The 24,155-nt window shown below is 44.3% G+C and overlaps 1 protein-coding gene across 1 annotated transcript; it reads right to left on the bottom strand.

The window, feature by feature from the left end:
* Positions 1 to 327: 327 nt before the first annotated feature.
* Positions 328 to 20,368, bottom strand: Oat (ornithine aminotransferase). The gene is made up of 10 exons (XM_028868537.2): positions 20,271 to 20,368; positions 13,539 to 13,771; positions 10,455 to 10,679; positions 10,133 to 10,228; positions 7,105 to 7,232; positions 5,391 to 5,513; positions 4,711 to 4,839; positions 3,754 to 3,867; positions 2,452 to 2,596; positions 328 to 1,230 (listed from the first exon to the last, which is right to left on the bottom strand). Exons 2-10 carry the CDS (start codon positions 13,735 to 13,737, stop codon positions 1,070 to 1,072), a joined length of 1,320 nt encoding a protein of 439 aa, XP_028724370.1. The 5' UTR covers positions 13,738 to 13,771; positions 20,271 to 20,368; the 3' UTR covers positions 328 to 1,069.
* Between the last annotated feature and the right edge of the window lie 3,787 nt (positions 20,369 to 24,155).

Genomic DNA, 24,155 nt, shown 5'->3' with positions numbered 1-24,155 from the left:
CTTAAACGTTAATCCCTTTGCAGGGGCACGGTGGTGCGTGCCTGTAGTCCCAGTTATTTGGGAGACTGAGACTGAGACAGGAGCATCACTTGATTGGTTCTGGGCTCTATGCTGATCAGGTGTCCACACCAAGTTCAGCATCTGTACGGTGACCTCCTCAGGAACAGGGAGCACCAGGTTGCCTAAGGAGGAGTGAAGGGTTGGAAAATCCATCCCCTCGGAGCAGCAAGCACCTTATAGGAAGTTATTCCACAAAACACACTAGAGAAAAATGAAACAAAATTTAAAGAAAAAAAAAAACAAATAAAAACAAAACTCACATCATTATACAGATATGAACTAATCATAGCTTTATTTAGAAGGAAAAGCCTGAAACACACCCAGTGAGTGGTCTCAAGAGGAAATGAAATGCCAGTCATAAGGGTGAAATACACTGATTATTACCAATATGGAAATACAAAATACTCTGTTGGGGTAAAAAGAAAAATCGAGCTTTATTCAAAGAAATACTGAAAATAAATGTTTTACAAATTGCAGTCAAGCACTTTAAGTGAAATTTTAGGAATGAATTCTCAGAATCTATACAATACATTCTGGTATTGGCCAATGCAAAGTTTACTTGAAACTAGTATTTTAACATAGGCTTAACCTTCAATCATTTTAATATTCATTGATTATAACAATTCAACTGCATGATGTTAAGTGAGTCTCTTACGTAGAAATAACTTTTGAATACAAAACATTCACACCAGCAAGGAAATTATAAAAATGTATATCAACGACTGCAGGACTGGGTCTGAAGGCTGGGTACAGATGGCGGCGCTTCCTTCCCCTTAGATAGTTCCCACAGTCAACACTTGAGAGAGATGCCACTCACTCTCGCTCCTCTGGCACACGACCACTGCAGTTCCTAAGTGTCACTCCACTATGCATCAACTGAAAAATATACATATGTATCCAAAAAAAGTCTTTAAAGAGACAGACAAGTGGGAGCTGGCCGCTGTGAGCAGAGCTTCACAAGAAGCCCGTCTGAAAATGACTCCCAGGGGCCACTGCGCAGTTCTTACTCTCAGAAGGACAAGATGGTCTTGTTAATGATTTCCACTGACTCCCGGATCTCGTCCTCCTTGATCACAAGCGGAGGGGCTAACCTGATGATGTCGCCATGGGTTGGCTTGGCCAGGAGCCCATTATCTCGGAGTCGCAGGCACACCTTCCACGCGTCACAGTCTACAGAAAAATGGTCACAATGTACACACAGATATTAATGTATGAATACCCTTGTCACAGGCAAAGGCAGTGAGTGAGCCTCTGCAGAGAGTGCTCCCAGCGTCTGTTCTGGAGAAGACGCTCTAAGTTGCTCGCTGCTTTGCTCAAGAGGCTGCATTACTGACTTTTTGGCAAGCACATAACTAGGTCTGGACGACATGTTAAGACTGTTACAGGCACAGCACCCTTGTCTGCAGTGCTTGGGGCCAGAAGGGCTCCTTCCAGAGTCAGGAATGCTGGCATACACAGAAGGAGAAGACGTATCTTGGAAAAGGGGCCCATGTAAACATGAAACTCATATTTCGCACTCACACAAGACTCTCAGTGCATCTGCATTTTGATTATGGCCTGTCTCCTGGGATCAAGTATGGGATTTTCCTCCTCTGGTGTGATGGTGACTGTCAAAACCTTTCAGATTTGGGACTATTTCAACTTCTCAGATTAGGGATGCCTAACACCAATCATAAGGAGCTAATGTGAAAGGACTTGGGTAGGAGACGCAAAATGAAATAATGGAATAGCTATCCCCAATCCTAGGAACACTACACATTGCTGATAATGGACACACTTCCTGGCCATTCGGAACTAAGCATCATTTCTGAGCAGTGTTTCTCAACCTGGCTGCAGGCAGAGCCGCCTAGAACTGCCTGAGTCCACCCTATCTCCACCTGTCACATCAGGGGAACCGGCTCCCTTCCTTTCTCAAAAGCTCCTCTGCTGGAATCACTGCTTTAAAAGGAAGGGTTAGCCCAAGAAGCCCCAGCAGGGGGCCCTGGAGGGTGATAACTGATATCAGGCACAAGGAAGTCTCAAATCTTCATTATCTATTATCCACATCAAAGTCATCCATTTTATTCCTTCTGCTGCCTCTACAGCCTCTGCTGGATGGACAAAGCACTCAACTGAAGGGGAAATATTAACAGAAACTAATCAGGGATCACCAAGTGCTGCCTGACTAACAGAGGCAGGAAAGATGTGTCTGCGAGGAACAAACACTTGGTCAAAAGAGTGAAACACGCCTTCCCATTGGAAAGATCTACATTTAGGATAACATTAATGCAATCAGGTCACAACTCATCTGAATGGTTTGACCAACAGTCTAGTCCACTGTTAGAGAGGACTGCCCTACCCACTGTGTCTTTGAAAGGACTGTCGGCACAATGTGCTGTGGACATTCATTACCTTTGGTTTCTCTGATGACGATGGCATTCAGCAATCCTTTCCCTCTTACACAAGTCACAACATCAGAGGGCAGCTTCATGAGCTCCTTTCTCAAGATGGCGCCCATCTTGTCTGCATTTTCAGCAAGATTCTCTTCTTCTAAAACCTGTTTTTTAAAAAAATCACAAACGTTAAGAGTGTCCTGGAGCAATCCATGAAAGGCTGGGAACAAAACGCACCTATAATGAGACAAAGACCAGAGTGACACCACCTGCATTTGCTTTTCAGGGCCTGCATTAATTTCTAGCTAAACAGACAACCTCAGAGCCTTGCTTTAATCGCAAATCCATTGTCAAAGTCTTCGTGGCAAAATAAAGATTAAAATTTGTTTAATGCAAGCCAGGCGATGGTGGTGCACACCCTTAATCCCAGCACTCAGGAGGTAGAGGCAGGCAGATCTCTATGAGTTTGAGGCCAGCCTGGTCTACAGAGCTAGTTCCAGAACAGCCAAGGCTACACAGAGAAACCCTGTCTCGAAAAAAAAAAAATTCTTTAGTGTAGTATGCTGTTATTATCAGAACACCTCAATGGAGTAAGTCTAATTTAACTTGAAACTACAGCAGAATTGCCTTTTGTCCTCCCCCTAACATATTACTGTATCTTACATCTACTTTCCTGGGCTGGCTTCAAACTTGTGACTGCCCTGCCTTTCAGTTTCCCTAGTGCAGGGATCACAGTGGTGTACCACCATCCTCTGATTTCATTTTTATCTGTGTTGAAATCAAACCCAAGGCCTTCTTTCTCTTCCACTGAGCTAAGACCACCAGCGCTCAAATCTGAGTTTGAAAAAAAAAATAAAAGGGAAAAAGAGCTTTGTGATCCCCTGTAATCCTAGCCCTTGGGCAGCTAAGGCAAGAAGATTCCGAGCTGTCTAGCTTGGGCTACACAGTAAATTCCAGGCCAGTGTGAACTACAGAGTGAGACCTTGATTTGAATAAAACAAACAGACAAACAAGAAAAAAACAAATCTTGCTTTGCTAAACCAAAGGGGGCCTAGAAGGTGGTCATCGTATAGGAGTTCTGCCACTGCCAGGTGACTGACTACAGACTCGAGCAGCCCAGAGGAGTCCAGTCCTAACATTAGGGAAGGCAAAAAGCTACCATCCTTTTTGAGAATGCCTTGCTCCTGAAACCTTCCCTCCATGCTTCATGTTCTCTAACACTTGGCAATCGTATTCAACTTCTTATCACACCAGGACTCAAATTAAAAATAATTTCAACACTACTTAAAAGCAGGGATCATTCAGCCCTATCGGTTTTCACCTCAAGAGCTGCAATGGCGATTCGGCAGCCGAGTGGATTGCCGCCGTAGGTGGAGCCGTGTTCTCCTGGTTTAATGGTCAGCATTATCTCGTCATCACACAGCACTGCAGACACCTGAAAGACAGACCCGCCGTGTCATTCCTCACATTCTCAGCATGCCGGGACACAGATACTTCTGCACTGCGGATATTAAAGTCGATCAGCCAGCAGTTTACATCTGCCCCGACTCTCAGTAATAATAATAAATAATAACTAAGACAGGCCTTCTTAGAACTAAAAGCAATAAACTTTTTTATTATTATTTTATGTGGATGAAGTGTTTTGTCCACATGTATGTCTATGCAACAGTGCCCACGGAAACCAGAAGAGGGTGTTGGATCCCTTGGAACTGGAGTTACAGATGGTTGTGAGCTGCCAGGTGGGAGGTGGGAACTGAACCCAGGTCCTTTGGAAGAGCAGCCAGTGCTCTTAACCACTTAGTCATCCCTGCAACCCAGGCAGAGCTGGTTTTGCAATGAGATAATTTATAGTCCTTTCCAAAATGCTCTGCTTAGAAAACAAACTTGGGTATTCTCTGCAAGAAGACAATTCAGTCTACTCAGCAGGAACATCTACTCTTTAAAACCCTTTCATCCCACATCAATTACCGGCTCTGGATACAAACCCCCAAAAAGAACAAATGTTCCCATCTTACATTCATTGTTCAAGGTCTTGAACAATTAGTAGTACCAGTTTCTGGAAAATGGGAGGAGGAACTTCTGAGGGAAATGCTTCTGTCCAAATCAAATGCCACAACACATCCCAAAGCACACACCCCACTTGGTCAGCACTAACCAAGTGGACCACACAATGGAACTCTAAAATGTTCCAAGTGGCCTCTATCACACCTGATCAAATCAAATGACTTGAAAGGTATCCCGATCAAGGTCAGAAGAAGTAAAGGGACATTGAACTTACAGGGTATAAGCCACCAGAAAGGGCCTTCCCGAGAAGAACTATGTCAGGTCTGACGTTCTCATGATCCACAGCCAGCCATCTACCAGTTCTCGACAACCCTGTCTGTATTTCATCAGCAATAAACAGGACCTGGGAGGAACAACAGACAACACAACTGTCATCCTCACTTCACGGGGAAACAAAGACCACTATGACGTTAACCCTCTCACGAAGTGTCTCTCCGTCACCCTGCAATATGTGAAGCTGTCTTCAGCACCCACACAACTTCAGTGGTGTCCTGTGGACATCTGTTTGCCATGTCAGGCAGATCCCTCCCAGAGGCCCGAGGGGCACTCACTGCTTGGTGAAAGAAAAGGAAGAAGGGCCGTAACATTTAGAGCCAAGGAACACAAGACAGGGCTTGGGAGGGGTGAAGAGCGCAAGGCTCCTAGAGATGAGAGAAGAAAATCCCAGGAAGAGCCTGGAGGTCTGCGCGGCAGCAGTCCTCAGCACAGTGTCTCACCAGTGTTCTAGAGACTGAAAAGTCAGCTTCCACAGAGGGCTCTAAGCATGAGAATGTTCCTTAACTCTCGGAACTCATCTAGTGGAAAGTGAGGTAATCGTGTATCCTGTCAGCCGAGTTCAAACCAGTCAAGCAAGTTTGGCCTCCCTGCCAAGTCAGCGGGACCACCTGGTGGTACCTGGTGCCTGGTGCAGAGTTCTCGAACCCCCGTCAGGTATCCTGGATCTGGAACGATAACACCTGCTTCACCCTGGATGGGCTCCACCATGAAGGCAGCAACATTGGGATCCTGAAGAGCACGCTACAAAAGAAACAGAAGGGAGTTCTGATAGCTTTCATTCCACCATATTTGGTAATTGAAGTCAAATACTATACATACTTTCTGTTGTTAAGAATAAGAATGAGAGACTTTCTTGTTTCTTTTTTTAGAACACTTGCTTTTCCAGAGGATCTGGGTTTGACTCCCAGCACTCATATGGTGGTTCACAACCATCCATAACTCCAGTTTCAGGAGCACCAGGCATACATACATGCAGGCAAAACACTCAAATTAATTAATTAGGTGTGTGTGGGGGGGGTGATGATGATGAAGCCCAGCATGGTGGTTCATGCTTATAATTGCAGGACTCTAGCATGCTAGGTTTATAGGCATATACCACTATCCAGATTATCCCCACATTTTGCTACATCATAGATGTATTATAACTAAAAGCTAAGGCAGGAGCTGGAAAGGTGACTCGGCCATTAAAGGCACTCACTAGCTACTCTTGCCAAGAACCTCGATTCCATTTTTAGCACCCACATGAGGGCTCACAACTGTCTTTAGGTCCAGTTCCAGAGGATCCAATGCTGTTTTCTGGCTTCCTGGAGGCTACATAAACATGGTGCATTTATTTGCAGGCAAACATTCATGTAAGTTTTTCTTAAAAAAAACTGAGTGGCCTGTTAAAGCCATCTTATGACTTTTTTGTTTGTATTTTATAAAAGTACTCCACTTTGGAGAGGGGATATACCTCAACAGAAGAACAACTGCCTAGAATCCACAAGGCCTTGGGTTCCTTCTCTAGCACCACAAATAAAGTACTGCAATTTACAAATCTTAAAAACATTTTATCTAGGCCAGGAGTGATGGTACACGCCTTTAATCTCAGCACTTGGGAGGCAGCAGAGCCAAGCAGATCTCTATGCGTTCAAGACTGGCCTGGTCTACATACTGTTCCAGGCCAGTCAAGGCTTCAAAATGAGAGTCTATCTCAAAAGAAAGAGAATGAAAGGAAGGAAGGAATGGAGAGAGAGAAAGAAATTAATTTGATACAGTAATTAATGGGTAATATTCAAGTTGTTATGATCTGAACTGGTTAGCTGGCCTAAGTACTATACTAAACGACAAAAGCAGATCTCCCTGGGTTGGACCCTGACTGCCCACTACTGAGAAGGAGTCTCACATTTCAGCCTACCTTACGATGAATTTTCAGACTCATATAACTTTGTTTGTTCTGAGGTACTGGGGCCAAGCCCAGGAGCTCACACATGCTGTTTTACCAAGGAGCAACCTCCCCTGTCCTCATTAATGATTTTAATTTTTGAATGTGAGCATTTGTCTGTTATGTAAGTATGGTAAGTAGGTATCTGCACCACAGGCATGCCTGTTACCCAAGATGGTCAATGTTAAGAGTCCCCTGAACTAGAATTACAGAAGGTTGTGAGCTTCTAAACTGGTGTAAGGAACTGAACCTAAGTCCTCTGCAAGAGCAGTATATGATCTTAATCATTGAGACATCTCTCCAGCCCCCTCATTAATATGTTTTTAATCTACATACTTTACAGGTCATAATTAATTCAAAATAGTTTCCAGTTGCTCTGAGCCAAGTACCATAGCCCCCCTGATGTACCTCCAGTGCAGGCAGATCGTTATATGGGATCGTTTCAAAGCCTGGCATGAAAGGTCCAAAGCCTTCATAACTGGTCGGGTCTGTGGAACTGGAGATTGCAGACAATGTTCGACCCCAAAAGTTTCCATCTAAAAGGAAAGACAAATAGTGACTATTCCAAAGAAACCTACAAGTTCAGTAATACTACTCTACAAGCACCTTGGGAAGCCAGACTAAAAATAAAGGGTTATTTAGAGAACCTCTCTGAGCTTTCAATTACTCAAACAAAATCTGACACTAATTCCAATGGTTCCCCTGCCAGCAGCCAACAGGTCTCCTTCTAATTACTATTTTAGACACTTCTCTTCGGCACTTTTCTCAGACCCATTCTAACCAAAGCCTCACAACTGAGGCATCAAAGCATGGTTTCTGGACAGAGAAGGAACATTTACAATAGGAATGTGAGGAAAGAATGTCCTGCATAATGATCAGCAATTTCCTTTTTGTTTGTTTGTTTGTTTGTTTGTTTTTGTTTTTGTTTTTTTTTTTGTTTTTGGATTTTAAGTCAGGGTTTCTCTGTCCTGGAACTCACTCTGCAGACCAGGCTGGCCTTGAACTCCACCTGCCTCTGCCTCCTGAGTGCTGGGATTAAAGGCATGTGCCATCACTACCCGGCAGCATTTTCCTTTTGATAGCCCAATACTGCAAGCTACCTACTGAACAGAATGCATTTTCAAATTCACTTACAGCAAAGATCCTCAGACAATCCAAATACTTTCCATGTTGCCTACCTTGACATTATAATCCTCCATAATGCTAAATGGAACAGATGTCTGCCTTTCCTCAGGATCATGTTTTTTTCTATTAATAAATGTGGCTGGGGGCCACTGGAGGCCAGGCACTACTCCAGGACAGGGGATGGACAGGTAATTAGCCTGGGAGCTGTCTGTCTGCAGAGCCTCCAGTCTGGTAAAAAGCAAACATCCTAACATCCGCCAGCAAAGCAAACAACTGCATCATTTCAGCTGGGGTTAAACTCAACCATGAACAATACAGTAAAGAGAACGGGAATTCATCTCACTAACGATGTGTTGACATCTCCACCACCCATGCCAGCAGCAACTCAATGACCTCAGTACTGGGTGGTTGCATCTTAGCTTCTTGGCATCTCTAAGAACACTCTTGCAAAAGCATCTATCACCTGGGTCTCTGACTCATGCATAAGCCCATCTTTTTCTCATCCACATACAAAAGCATATTCATTAAGATAACAAGCACCAATGTGACCAGGAGCCAACTTGTTCTCCTCTCCCTGGCCTCAGGGATCTCATCCTGTAGCTCACTCTGCAGGAATAGACCATCTTTCACTGTTATTCCAGCCCACTGACTCATCAGCCTCTTTCAATACAATGTAAAAATACCTTTGCACCCTTCACTAGTATGAAAGAGACTGTACAGTTTATAACAGAAATGACATTCTGTTTAGAATAGCCAGCCAGGATACCCACAACTAAAACACAAGATTTTACGATGGTAAATTACAGGCAGTCACTTATGCAGCCACAGCTATGCTGCTGGGTGAAGCCACCCTTTTTCTGAATTACTCAGAAAAATGCAGCCGTTCCCATTTCTTCTTTTCTGTCTCTTTTGGATGCTGGCAAGAGCCTAACTATACCTTCTCTTGGACATTAGGCTTTGTCATGCTTTGGTGAAGCTCTCCCTCTTGTCTGCCATGTAGCTGCTCATCTGCCATGTGGCTCCTGCTTCCTCCTCCTCCTCCTCCTCCTCCTCCTGCTCCTCCTTCTTCTGTGTCCCTCCTCTGGGCAGCTTCAGGATTTACAGCTTGTCTCTCTATAGCTGTTCTTTTAACCTTGAATAAAATGTCTTTGAGTTTTAAAAAAACAAAAATGGAGCCAGGTGGTGGCACGCACCTTTAATCCCAGCACTTGGGAGGCAGAAGCAGGCGGATCTCTGTGAGTTCCAGGGTAGCCTGGTCTAAAAGGTGAGTTTCAGAACAGCCAGAGCTACACAGAGAAACCCTATGTAGAAACGCCACACACACACACACACACACACACACACACACACACACACACCCCGCTCCCCACAAAAAAACAGTGGTGAGTTACAGAATCATGGCAACATTTCATCAGATCATAATCTGTCACCTCAAATACTAATTGACTCTGGTCATAACTTTATTATGCTATAGTATTTATAATTTAACTGTATGTATTTACCAGAAAAAGCAAAAATGTATTTGACCACAAAATCAGCACATACTTCTTTTTTAACTAAAATCAAAACTTGAAAAAGCCAGAATCTACCATTTGAATATCCCACAAAGATTATCATCTCAAATTACATAATCCCAAAAAACTGTAAGTCTCTTAGCAAGAATTCAAAGTAATCCTTCTCAACCATTTTCAGAAGTGTAACAAGGCAGCTTCAGCCTCCTGTTCCTGACAATTTCTTAGAACACAACACAAGGGCATATTCACTATTAGAACTAAAATCCTGACCACAAGCCAACATGGTGAGGCACGCCTTTAATTCCAGCACTTGAGAGGTAGGAGCAGGCAGATCTGTGAATTTGAGGTCAGTCTGGTCTACAAAGTGAGTTCCAGGAAAGCCATGGCTATAAAATAAAACCCTGTCTCAAAAACCAACAAAAAATGTTGGCTGCAGATGCTCAGTGATAGAATGTTTGTATAGTAAACACAAGGCCCTGCATTTGAAACTTAGCACCAAGAAAGAAAAAAGCAACTAGAAAACAGCTATGAGGAAAATGTGGTAAGACGAGAAATGAAATCAAAGTCACTTACTTCAAGGGAGGATTGAAGAGTTAAGAAAGAAAAATCTTGAACTAGGGATGCGGCTCAGGAGTAGAGCATTAACCTGGCATCCATTAGATCTTGAATTCGTTCCACAATATCACAAAAGGAAGATCTCATACATCAAGAAGTAACGTAGAAATCCAAGAAGGAATTCCCCCACCAACCTTTATAAAACTGTCCAGAAATATTATGTAACAATTAAATTCACATACCAGCAAAAACAATCTTTGCTTTGTATTTCTGGATGCCTTTCACGGTGTAGCCCCAACGACGAGCAAGCTTACAGGCAGTCTCTCCAGCCTCCACTCCTATTGTGGGTAAAATGCTTAGATTTTACTAATGCTGCAAATTATCAAAGAAATCAGCTTAGCATGAGGTGCACAACTGAACCCCAGTCACTTGAGAGATTATTTCAGGAAGATTGTAAATTCAGGGTCAGCCTTGGCAATCTAGTGAGATGCTAAATAAATACAAATAAAGAAACGATTGATTGACTGATTGATTGGGAACTTAACAAGAATGGAACTGTTGTACCTGTATTCATTGGAAGAACTTTGTGGTAGTTGAAAAGCTTGGTAATGTACTCCTCATATTCACCAAGGACGTTGTTATAGAAAGCACGAGACGTTAAGGTCAGTTTGTCCACCTGACTCTTCATTGCATTTATGATCTTGGGGTGGCAGTGCCCTTGGCTGACAGCACCATAAGCGCTCAGGAAGTCAAAGTACTGCCTGCCTTCTACATCCCACACATAGATGCCTAAAATACATAGGGAAGAAAAAAGAATTTGAGTCTCTGTATGACATAGACACCCCCAAACTGAAGACTGATTTTTTAAAGCCCCCTCCACACCTACACATGAAATTCTATTTAATATATTTTTATGCTTAAAACTTGGTTTAGTGGCTGGAGGGTGGTGCATGCCTTTAATCCCAGCACTTGGGAGGCAGAGGCAGGTGGATCTCTGAGTTTAAGGCCAGCCTGGGCTACAGAGAGAGAGTTCCAGGACAGCTACAGAGAAATCCTGTCTTGAAACTGCAGCCCCCACACCCCCACACCCCCACACACACACCCCCACACTCCCCAAAAAAACTTGGCTTAGTGCAAGCCTATTAAACTTTGATTGAGAAAGAAGTATTAAGGCTATATTTTATCTGTCTACCTCTGACACATATATTTAACAGAACAGTATAAGAAGACTGTGATTCTGTCATGAATTTTGTTTTTTAGTGGTGAATAAGCACATAAAAATATACCCAATAGTGAAAGTGTAAAATCCAGTGTGAAGGTCCACAGCCTCCATTCCAAACAGTTAGTCAACTGTATAGGAGTTTACTGAGATATATAGACTTTGGGTCTGGTTAATTTCAGTGTGTGATGTTATTTTTATTTGCAAGTTTTTTATAATAAAGTTTGCTTAAAAAAGAAAGAGAGAGAAACAAAAAAGAAAGAAAGGAGGGAGGGAGGGAGGAGGGAGGGAGGGAGGGAGGGAGGGAGGGAGGGAGGAAGGAAGGAAGGAAGGAAGGAAGGAAGGAAGGAAGGAAGGGAGGAAGGAAGGAAGGAAGGGGTTGTAACCTCTTTACCAATTTTAATTTCAGGAGCCAAAAATTTGAATTTATGAAGAAGTTACACAAAATAGACAAACACCTTGTAAAGACTACAACCGACCATATAACAGGGGTATTTGCAAATCATATGCCGGGTAAGGACTTAGTATCCAGAACTCAATGATGACAACAACAAAAACGACTAGGCATGGTGGCACATACCTCTAATGCCACCACTGAGAGGCAGGAGGATCAGGAGTTCAAGGCCAGCCTGAACCAAGCAAGACCCTGTTTTTAAAAATGGTAAAGATAACTTGCTAGCATTTCTTCAAACACATACAGATGTTAATATGAATGTGAAAAGATGTATAATACATCACCAGCCATTAGAGAAATGCAAATCAAAACAAGGAGATACTATTTCATACTAGCATGGTTATAGTTTGTGAAAAGGAAAAAAAAGGGTGGGGGGCAAAGATATAAACAACTTGGAACTCACATACAATGCTAGTGCAGATGTAAAATGGTCCAACTGCAGCTGGGTGTGACGGTGAACACCTGGAATCCCAGCACTTGGGTAGCTGAGGCTGGATGAATCCAAGTCCAAGACCGGCCTGAACTACACCGTGAAAGCCTGTCTCTCTACCAATAGTTAGCCATTCTGAGCTGGGAAGATGGCTCAGTGAGTAGGAGCTCTTGCTATGCAGGCACGGCATGAGGACCTGAGTTTGAGTCCCCATATCCCACATGTAAATGAAGCGGGGCATGGCCACACATTCCTATAACCCTAGCATTAAGCACAGATATGGGCAGGTCCCAGGAGTTCACTGGCCAGCTTCATGATCAGCAAGAAACCCTGCCTCAAGGGAATAAAGCAGAACCTCAGAGAGTAAGACACCTGACTTCCTCTTTTGCTCCTGCTCAGGCACAGGCATCTCACATATATACATGGTTATTTTAAAAGGTTGGCAGTTCCTCTACAAGCCAAGCACAGAGTTCCTGCATGACCTAGCAATTCCATTCCAGGGATCAATTCAGGCAGTGCCAAACTTTTAAGGAACACTAGCTTACAGGGCTGAAATAACTCAGTTGGGAAAGTGTTACAATGAAGAAATACTGGCCCAGGACAGAAGGAGGAGGAAGAATGTGGGGGGGCCCAAAACAGTTTGACCACACAGCTGCCATGACAGGCTTAGAGGCCCAGACACAGCTTCCCATAGGCAACACGTGGACCCAGGAAAAGCCATAAGCTGACTACATCCAGTGGGGCCTACATCTAAGAGGAAATACCTGACATTCTAAACATTCCATATACCCCCAGACAAATGTCAGCCAACTGGGGTCCTGAACCCTGGAAATCCCCTCACCCCAACCTCTGCTATGATAAAAACTCCACCTTGCCTGGGCTCTGGGCTCTCTGCTTTCACCCCTGCATTAGACAGACATAAAAGACCAAGCCCCAGAGCTTGAAATAACGGCTCTTTGCTTTTACATACGTAGTGGTCTTTTGTGGGTCCCCACAATCTGGGCATAACAAACCCAACAAGAATGAGAGTCCTGGTCTAAAGTTCCTTTTGTAATTCAGGACATAAAAGAAAAATGGATTCCTGCTAGGTTGTTGACTTCCTGATTGTGATGATCACATGTGCACATAAAAGATAAAGTTCCTGCGACCTTAGAAAAGACACACTGACTATCTAGGAGTGAAAAGCTAGAAAACAGGGTGATCATGGGGCCAGAGGGGAGGAGAGAACACAACAAACAAAAGCCCTCAGAGATCTGCATGAAGAGGAAAGGAACATTTTACTATCATCATAACTTTTTACTAGAGTTATGTCAAAATAAAAACTAATAGTTAAAAAGGAAAATTGGTGGTGATGTCACATTCTTCTGCATGTCCCCTAGGTGAGGCCACCATGGGGAAGACCCACTGGCACAGGTACCCTAGACACTGAGTAAAGTCGAAGGAACACTATCCACAACACACATTCAGTGAGGGTCGGACTTGAGTAAATACAAAACAACTAATTCTTAGAACAGCAAATGTGGGGGTGGATTAATTAGAACATACCTTTTGCTCTCTCCAGGGCCACAGGTAAAGGATGGTAATTATGTGCGCCATACTTAGACTCCCGTTCAAAAATGTACTCAGAGGATGGTGGGCCTTGGACTGTCTTCTTAGTTGCAACAGATGCAGTAGAGGCGACTGAGGCATGGATTCCTCGCCTCAGAGCAGCAACAGACTGCAAACTTGCTAGTTTGGAAAACATCCTGTGGGTCCTTCAGGAATGGAAGTACAGAGACCTGTCCAAAGCAACGAGAAGGCGCTGAGTGAGAACCTTTCCAGGGCCAATGCATGTCTGTTCACTAAGTAACTGCTGAGCATCTACCACAGTCAATATCCAACCTTTTCCTATCAGGTGTGCAGAGCACAAGGCAGACATCAGGGCGCCAAGTCAAGAGGCCAGAGCTGCTGGGTGCCCATGAGTCATGGGGTAGGAAGCAGGGGGTATGAACCATTTGCACTTTTTTAAAGCCCTGGCTGGTCTTCAACTCTGGGTTCAAATGACCATTTGGAGCTAGGACTACAAGCAGCACACGCCTCATCCTCTCTCAGCCCCATTCCTGCCCTGCGGGACCACCCCCACCTCTATTCTCTATTTTACATTCTTTCTCTGTCCCGGTATGCAAGTAGTGAAACAGTAACAAATGTGGTTTTAATCTAGATGAGGTAACCCCAGCATTTAGGAGGCAAGATGATCAACACAAGTTCCAGGCTAGCCTGACCTACACAGTAAGAAGTTCCAGACCAGCCTGGGCTACAAGTAGCCTCTGTCTCAAAATAGAAAGGTTGGGGGGAAGAGACTGAGGGGCAGAGCTAGAGAGATGCTCCACAGTTAACAGGATCTGCTGCTTTTACAGAAAACCTGGCTTCAGGTGTCAGCACCCACATGGTGGCTCACAACTGTCTGTAACTCCAGGGGATCCAGCACCCTCTTCTGACCTCTGCAGGCACCAGGCACCCACATGGTGCACATATATACAAGCAGACAAACATTTAATACATATAAAATTTTAAAAAAAATAAAATAAATCTTAAAAGAAAAATGGAGAGAGACAGGGAAAAGTAACTTTTAGAGGCTGAAAAAAAGTTTATCACCCAAACTACAAAAGGTAGAATCTGTCATTTAGCACAAATATCTAAAACTCCTGGAAGTCAAACTAAGCACAAACAAAGGCAAGAAGACTTGTTCTGGGATTCATTAAGAGTCTTGAGCTTTTACAGTAACAAACACAAATATATAAACAGATGAAAAGGGAATGGCTGTTTTTATTAACCCCAGCCACCACACACACACACACACACACACACACACACACACACACACACACACACTAAAAAGAGGTATCAAAAAAATCAGCTGTTCAGAGAAGAAAACAGTAGTGTCAACCAAGAGAATATCAAAGCACAAACAGCCAAGCTAGGCATGTGAATTTCCGAGCACACTGGTGCTCACTCACACTATTGACACTTTTCAGAATCAGGCTACTCTCTCTGCTCCAGTCCTAAACCCAGCCTCCACCAGTGTTCTCCTGACTTCTGTGCACACTGCTCACCATTCAGATCACAGCAGGTAAAGAGCCTGAAACAAAGACTCGTAAGGAAGGGGCCACAGTAAAAGGGAAATAAGTGTGTGCAGAGGTACCATGTCTGGAGGCAGAAAGGGGGAACAGTTGAAGATAAATTCTAGATTAGGGGACAGTTACCCAAAGCCAGGCACGCCTGGGATGTCTATATCTCCTTATTTTTTTAAAAAAGACAAATAGCTAATTCATGTTTCAACAAAATTTTCTAACAAGTCAAACCATGCATAATCTTAGCCTTCTTGACTGAGCTGCCAAGTCAGCCGATCACAGGGCTTGGCTAGCTTTCACCTTGGCTCTCGCTCCATACTAAAAATCCAGTGCGGTTCAAGAATCTGCAATCACTAATCAAACCCCACAACTCTGTCTTGTTTGCCAAAAACTTGCTGTTATTCTTTCTTCCCACGGTCAGACCAGAGTACAGATCTGAAACTCAAGCTCTAGGGACTGGCTTGAGAGGATCCCAAGGACTCCTAAAGTAAAGCACACAATTATACACAAAAGTACATTTTCCTAAGGAAAAGGGCTGCAACTTCCACAGTATTTTCTCTCACACTTAACAAAAACAATGCAAGAATCACTAGACAGGAAATGATGGCTAACGAAAATGTCTAACTATACTACAAAGAACTAGTCCCCATCACCACCACTAAGTTAAAACACCTATTTATCATTTCTTTCTAGGCTCTTTACAGTCTATACAGTATATGCTGTTTGAGCTACTAAAAACTTAAAACCAGTATTAATTTTTGCCTAGCAAATAAGCATAAAACATGCTTTCCCAGCCAGGCAGTGATAGTACACGTCTTTAATTCCAACACTAGGGAGGCAGAGGCAGGCGGATCTCTGTGAGTTCGAGGCCAGCCTAGACTACAAAGTGAGTTCCAGGACAACCAGAGGTATACAAAGAAACCCTATCTCAGTGAAGAAAAATATGCTTTCTCAGATACTTCTTAGGAGTGCACTTACATACACACAGGCAAAACACTCATACACAAAAAAATAAATAAATCTTTAAAATCAGTTTCTAATGACATGGCAAGGTATTTTAGGATATGTTTAAGTAAAGAAAATAAAATTATACATACAGATGTTCAATTATGCAAAGAGTATTAGAAAAACTTTCCTTAATGGAAAGAAACAAAAAAGTCACTATGACTATCTTTAACTATTCTCTATTTTCTACAATGACCATAAATTGTATTTATGGTACTGGGCAGTGGTGGCACACGCCTTTAATCCCAGCACACAGGAGGCAGAGGCACTCGGATCTCTGAGTTCCAGGCCAGCCTGGTCTACAGAGTGAGATCCAGGACAGGCACCAAAACTACTCAGAGAAACCCTGTCTCGAAAAAAAACCAAAGAAAAGAAAACAATGTTGTTTAAAGAAAAGTACAGTCAATACTCCAAGGAAGTGCAGCCTTGGGTCCACTAGGTCACCTATTTATAGGCAAAGGATCAAATTTAAAATAAAAATGACTCTCAAACTTTTGCTACCAAAGTCTATAGCCCTGCTTTTTCAATAGGCAGAAATATACTCAAAAGACTGGTTATTGAAAAAAAATCCTAAAAATGCTTCAATAGTGTATTTTTACAGATTGAAATAAGACTGCAGAAGGGGGCTGGGAGAGGACTGTGATCCCAGCACTTGGGGGCGCTGAGAAGGAGGGTTTCCAGTCCAAAGCTAGACTCAGCTGACTCAAAACAAACCTTCAAGGAGAAAGAACCTAAAGAAGGCTACCTAAACTCAACTTACCTCAATTCACACAAGAATTACCTGCTCAGCTACAATCTATTTATCTGCTGGGTCCCCTCAATTTTATACAGAATGACTATTATCAGTAGCCTAACAAAAACATCCAAAACATGAGTAATACCCCCCAAGTTCTCAAAGTAGATCTCTGGATATTTTCCTTAACTGGGAAAGATCAGAGGTGCCCAGACCACGATATATCAGAATCTACGGTGCACATTTCCATTAAAGAGTCTCTGTGTTCAAGTTACTGAGTTTGTACTGTATGAGAACTGTTAGAACAAAATATTAATTAAAGTGGCCTTTAAAACAGCCATCATAATCTTCTCTAGGCTTGGGAAATGGATAAGAAATCCACAGTGGTAGAAAAAAATGGTAGAAAACGCACAGCGTTTCACAATTTAAATTCGGTCTGTGGCTTTAGGAGGTGGATGTGCCAGTCTTCTGAACTTGTTTCCCCATCTGTCAATTGCAGCTGAAGCCATTCACCGGCGTCTCGAGGAGCTCATGTTAAAGCTCCAGGTTCAGCACAAAGGAGTCATTCATTCGGTTCTCTTCTGCTCTAAGTTCACAGGAACGCTAGCCAATTTCTACCAAAAAAAAAAAAAAAAACACTGCCACGGTGTCCTTTTTAAACTGGACTATTTTCTTTTTCTTTTTTTTTTTTTTTTTCAAGACAGGGTTTCTCTGTGTAGCTTTGCGCCTTTCCTGGAACTCACTTTGGAGACCAGGCTGGCCTCGAACTCACAGAGATCCGCCTGCCTCTGCCTCCCGAGTGCTGGGATTAAAGGCGTGCGCCACCACCGCCCGGCCTGGACTATTTTCTTAAAAAAAAAAAATCCTATATATAGTGCTGAGGATCAGTGAGTAGAGTACTCGACTAACGTGGCTGAAGCCTTAGATTCCATCTCCAACACCAAATACACCAGAGAAGCAGAGGTAGGAAGATCATGAGTTCAAGATCATCCTTGGCTACCCAAGAAGTTAGAGGTGATTAGGCACTCTGACATCCACCATTAATCTCTGCACTCTGGAGGCAGAGCCAGATGCATCCAGCCAACCTGGTCTACACAGTGAGTTCCAGGCCAACCAGGGCTACAGAGTGAGACCCTGTCTTAAAATTAAATAAATAGAAATCAGACAAGAATGTAAAAAGGAGTAACCAACCATGTCTCAAGAAAATCACCTAGCCTTGGTAAGGGGCTTCTGCTGAAATTCTCTTGTCTGCCAAGTGAACGAGGTCCTTACTGAACCCAACTCCTAAGGGATGCAAGGAAGCAACAGAAAGTGACCCAGACTGGAGAGGGAATGAGGCCACCCCACCCCGCATCAGGGTAAGTTAACTCTGAGAGGCTGCCTCTCTGTCCTCCCGTGCAGAAGAAGTTCATCTTCTAATCAAAGCTTCACTCTTAGACCTAATATATTTCAGTCCTCAAAGGGCAAAATAATGTGTTGATAAACACATTATTATTCACTTATTATTTATATTTACTATTTTTTGTATTATTTTCTTGTTATTTACATTAAGCAGACATAAGGGCCTAGAAATGAGAACAAGTTCTAATGATAGATCGAGAATTCTGAACACCTAACATTTAATTTCAAAGCCATCACTGTTCACTACCTTTTATCGGCCCACAGCAATGTTTCCACAGTACAGTGTCCATAAAGGGCTGCACTTGGAAGAATTTGTTTAGTCTGCCCTATTAAATAACATTTTCTTAAATTACTCGAAAAGAATCACCAATGTAAAGTCATCCAAAAGCCATTGAAAATATTCGGCTTGAGAAGTAAATTTGGTTTGGCTATTGTCAAATATTTACTTTTCTGAGGTAACCATTCACAAATACAGGCCTTATTTTTTGAAGTTCTGCCAACAAAAGCTTTGTTTTACGTAACCAATATTCTGGCTAAAATTCACCTCAAGTGCGTCACAAGCAAACAACTAATACTACTGAAAAAGGATTGGACCAGCTACACCGCACCCTCCACACACCTCCAAATCATTGCCCATTCATAACTGTTTTTAAAAGTATGGAATCTGACTCATCCTTAAGAACTCAGCAAAGGGAATAAAATACAAACGCAAGTAACTATAATAAAAATAGACTGTAGAAGAAAAATATATGAAACAGGGAAAAAATACCTTTAAAAATAAATCCTAAATAAAGTTTCAGGGGCTGGAGAGAAGGCTCAGCAGTTAGGATCACCTACTATTCTTCCAGAAGAGTTTGGTTCCCAGCACCCACATTACATGGCACAACTAGAGAGAACTCCTGTTCCAGAGAGATTGGACCTCTCTGGCCTCAGAGAGCATCTGCATTCATGTGCACATACCCACAAACACACACACACACACACACACACACACACACACACACACAGAGAGAGAGCATCTGCATTCATGTGCACATACCCACAAACACACACACACACACACACACACACACACACACACACACACACACGGAGCATCTGCATTCATGTGCACATACCCACAAACACGCACGCACACACACAGCATCTGCATTCATGTGCACATACCCACAAACACACACACAATTAAAAAAAATCATACAGCTTCAGGTTACATGAAACTAATTTACCCACAGACACTCTGACAATCCTGATTGAGGAAATTTAGGATGGAGAAATTGGAGGTTATTCAGTTGGAAAGGACACTTCCTTCCAAAAATCACTCTTTCTCCTCTCTCAATATATCTTGACACATCTACAAGGTAAATAAATGCACTACCAGGCATGATGTAGGCCTGAGGCAAGGTTTGTTGGCATCAGAAGTTCCGCGCAATTAGCCTGGAATTTTCTGAGGTTCAGCATCTGGGGGAGTGACAGGGGTGGAGTTGGGGGGTCTTCGTGCCGAAAGCCCTGTGGGCCAATCCCTAGCCAACATCTCAATAATGTACACGTCACTTCCTCAATCCTCTTATTTGCTTTAGGGCTGCAGAGAAAGTGGGGAGTGGGGAGGGAAGGGCAGGAGCAGTCGCGGGACACAAGAGGGTACCCCAAGAACTCGGGCTCGGTCCGCATCAGCGCTCTCCCACCCCACCACCCGCCCGGTGACTGGACCACGCGATCACTGCTCTGTGCCCAGGGATCCGATCCCCGGCAGCCAGGCAGCTCGAGCCGCCACCTTCTCGAAAGCCGAGGCCGCGGAAGGCCCAAGCGAGTGCCCGGAGGGCGACGAGCCCGAGTTGTGTCTGGCAGGCAGCCGTGCCACGTCTCGGGCCTCCGGTTCCTTGCTCGTCCCCTTGCCGAGCCCGCCCCGCCCCGGGGATGTGCCGCACCCAAGACCGGTACAGCCGTGCGCTGCCCCGGCTGAGACGACTCTGGGACACCCAGCAGGTCCCGAGCCGCTCCCGCCCAGTCCCGGCGCGCGCTTGATACCTGACAGCGTCCGCTAGGAGTGAGCGACGACACTTGAGTCACCAAGCCCGATGTGGCCGCCCGGCGCGTCACTCCGTTTAAGAAACCGTGTCTGCCCCGCCCCGCCTGCGCTTGAAGTTCATTGGCTGAGGCGGAGGGCCGCACACCAATCACACGAGGCCCTCCCTCGCCCCACCCACCCGGCCTTGAGCCGCAGGGCGCCAAGCTCCGCTGCTCTCGGTAAATGTGCAGTCTGTGTTTGTGTGTGCGGCGCTTCTGCTCTGGACTGGATTCAGGAGCAGTTCGCTGTCTTTTACAGGCAGGGAAACAGAGACTCGAAGGGATGCTGGCATCCCACTGCGTTTCCCTGGCCGCGAAGGGATGCTGGCATCCTACGGCGTTTCCCTGGTCGACGGACCCTCCAAAGCCTTTCCTGGAAGAGCCTCTTAGGAGCAACATCATCTCCTCTTAGATGCTGAAATCACATGACTTTGAACCCTCATGTGCCAGAATGGCGGAACAGCTTACTGATACTTCCAGAATCATCTTTGCAGCTGTAAAACACTGCCTAGCTGTTAATTGTTGTTAGTAGTCGTTGTAAATGACAGCAACCCAGCACAGACTTGCCTGCTCTGCCCTCTACCACCATGGTTAAAACTCAAAACCCAAAAAGGATATCGCAGGATAAACAGAATCAAAAGGTGTTTGAGTATCATTTTGTCTATAACAGTCGTTATAAATCAGGAAACATGCAGATAATAGAAGAGACCCAGAGTTACCCAATACAGGGCCACAAGCCGCAGGCAGCAGAGGACTGCCTGCGGGCACAGTGATTCTGCCCTATGCATCAGGGTCAGCCAGAAAGATTTCACACTCCAATGTGGAATGACTGTGTGTGGGTGAGAAACCACAAGCATGGAGTGCACCAGGGAGAGCCATGATCAGTCTAGGTATCAAGGGAGAGAAGTGTGGTTTCTAGAACCAGAAAGGAGTTTGAGGAGAGACCACTTGAGGGAGTTTGGGGGGCGGTGGTGATGCACACTATTAATCCCAGCACTGGGGAGGCAAGAGGCAGGCGGATCTCTGAGTTCGAAGCCAGCCTGGTCTATAGAGCAGTTTCAGGACAACCAGAGCTACACAGGGAAACCCTATCTTGAAAAACCAGAAACAAAAAAAAAAATTGGATCTTGCTCCTGCCAGAGTTTCTCATGGACTGAAGCGCTCAGAGGCCAGAGATGTCTGTTAAGACAGTCCCTACAGAGCAGCCTCCCAAGACAGAAAGTAAGACAGAAAAGAGGATGGGAAAGAGCTGGGGAAATGGTTCAGTAGGTAAAGTGATTATTGAGCAAGCATAAAGAGATCAGAGTTCAGATCCTCAGCACCCATATAAATGCTGGGTGGGCATAGAGGCCCCTCTGCAATCCCAGTGCTCAGGGAGGTGGAGACAGGAAAATTCCTAAAGCTCTGGGTTCAAGTGAGAGACCCTGGCTCAATAAAATGTGTAAGGAGGTGAGCAATCGTGGAAGACACCAGACTTTGTGCACCCACACCCATGCAACACTGGTGCACATACACATGAGAGACAGAGAGAGAGAGAGAGAGAGAGAGAGAGAGAGAGAGAGAGAGAGAGAGAGAGAGAGAAGAAGAAGAAGAAGAAGAAGAAGAAGAAGAAGAAGAAGAAGAAGAAGAAGAAGAAGAAGAAGAAGAAGGGGGAGGAGGAGGAGGAGGAGGAGGAGAAAATGAAGGCAGAGGGTCAAATGGCAGCCATTCAACAGCCATAACAGGGAAAGTCTTAGCTGACCTGGCTAGTAGGGGCAGGAAAATAGCATGGGCTCAGAGACCAAGCTGTGAAGGGCAGAGCCTATATCTGCAGGGGCACTGAGCAAGCCTCAGATGGCACTTGGCCCTCCTGGGCTCATCCTGTCCTTGGCCAAGGCCATTTGCCCACATCATTACCAAAATGATCATTACCTTTCTAGGGCTCATTATGATCATAACTTTGTTTTTCAGATCTTGATTCCCTTCATACCACCTACTTCAGCATACTCAACCTCCTTGGGGTTTGACCCTTCTTCCCCTGGGGTCAGAAAGGAACTGTTTCTCTGTGGTCCTGCTCTGCAAACCTGGACAAGTGCTTGGGGCCGGAGCCCAGGAATCCTGTCATGACTTGGCACAGAGGAGGAGATGAGCTCATCAGAAGAGCTAAGAGTAACACAGAAACATGTGGCAATGCTTTTGGTCTCCCAAGATGCTCTTCGATTAAAAGGCTTTCATAAGCAAGAAACTTCTGACACTGTCTGGGTTTTATCACTTCTCACTTATCGGAGAAGTGCACTGGGTACAAAGAGCATGATAAAAATTTATGGTTTCCCTCCTAACCGTTTTTTTTTCCCCATCATGAATTGTAGCCAAAGAACAGTCTGTACCTCAAAGTTGCCTTTTCCCACCCCAGAAACAGAGCAACTCTGATTACACTTGCACAACCTAAAAACATGTACTCCAGACACACAGGGCAGGCATTGTTGAAACTTTGTACCAACAGATGCAAGCAAGTAATTCTGCAGAAACTGGAAACCTAGTGAGAAAGAACAACCCTCTGAGCAGATAGCCAAGACCCAAGTTAAGTCCACAAGTTAATTTGACAAACGTCCCTTAAGTGACATGAGTGTCTGACTCTGTGTGGAGTTTCATACCAAGTGAACCAGTGTGAACAGGGAGGGAAACAGACAACTGGGGAGTCTTCCTTCAGTAACCATGAACAGAAATCTTGCAAGTTTGACTTCATCGCACATGGGAAGGGAATGAATACTTTGCTGTCTGAAGTAGACAATTGTCAATATTTAGTGACTAGAAAAATGACTGCGGATGCCAGGCACGGTGGCACATCCCTGCAAACCCAGCACTGGGAAAGCAGAGGCAGAAGGATCATTGCAAGTCTGAAGCCAGCCAGAGCTACCCAGAAAGACTGTTGCAAAAGGTGGGGGGTGGGGTGTAAAGTGGAGACACAGCTCAATGATTGAGAGTGTGTGCTGCTCTTCCAGAAAATTGGTGTTCAGTTCCCAGAACCCACTTTAGGGGAGCTCACAACTGCCTGTAACTCCAGCTCCAGGGGATCTGATGCCTTTGGCCCCCATGCACACCTACCCACACACATATGCACATAATTAAAAAATAATAAAATAAATACTTTTTAAAAATAAAAAAGAAACAAGTGAGAGAATATCGGTTATGGAGGCTTCCCCCCACCCCAATACTTCATGGTCTACCTTATTATTTGTTATTAGTATAGGCTACATTGGCTTAAGCTTCAAACTTTCTTCCCCCTTTGGTTTTTTTTTTTTTTTTTTTTTTTTTTTTTTTTTTTGTGTGTGTGTGTGTGTGTGTGTGTGTGTGTGTGTTTTTGAGACAGGATTTCTCTGTATAGTCTCGGTGGTCCTGGAACTCTGTAGACCAGGATGACCTCAAACTCACAAAAATCTGTCTGCCTCCACCTGGTGGGCTTCAAACTTTTAATCATTTGAAAAATCCACACTAGTTCCAAGGAGGAAGTCTAAGAAGAGACCTCAGAAATATTAGTGGAAACAAAACAAAATAAAACAAAAAACAACAAAAACAGCAAGAGAAAAAAATTGTGGCAAATTATATTCATGCTAAAAAGATGTCTTCCCAGGGCCAGAGAGATGGCTCAGCATTTAAGTGCACTTGCTGCATGACCTGAATTCAGTTCTCAGCACCTATACCAAGCTGCTCCCAAACATCTGTCACCCCAGCTCCTGGGGATCCAGTATCCTCTTCTGGCCTCTGAGGGCATTGCAAACACTTGGTGGACATACATACCTGCAAGCAAACACTCCCTGACTTGGGGGAGATATTTGTGTCTGGATGTGAGTAAGCATGCTCACATCC

This window comes from Peromyscus leucopus, chromosome 1 (genome assembly GCF_004664715.2).
Source record: "Peromyscus leucopus breed LL Stock chromosome 1, UCI_PerLeu_2.1, whole genome shotgun sequence".
Classification (NCBI taxonomy): Eukaryota; Metazoa; Chordata; class Mammalia; order Rodentia; family Cricetidae; genus Peromyscus; species Peromyscus leucopus.
This window is presented reverse-complemented; position numbering and strand designations above follow the sequence as displayed.

Excerpts from the sequence above, each read along its gene's own strand:
- Oat (XM_028868537.2), bottom strand. The coding sequence starts at position 13,737 with ATGTTTTCCAAACTAGCAAGTTTGCAGTCTGTTGCTGCTCTGAGGCGA. Across the intron at positions 10,680-13,538 it reads GGCCCTGGAGAGAGCAAAAG|GCATCTATGTGTGGGATGTA; the intron begins GTATGTTCTAAT and ends TATGTATTTTAG. Across the intron at positions 7,233-10,132 it reads AGCAAAGATTGTTTTTGCTG|ATGGAAACTTTTGGGGTCGA; the intron begins GTATGTGAATTT and ends CTTTCCTTTTAG.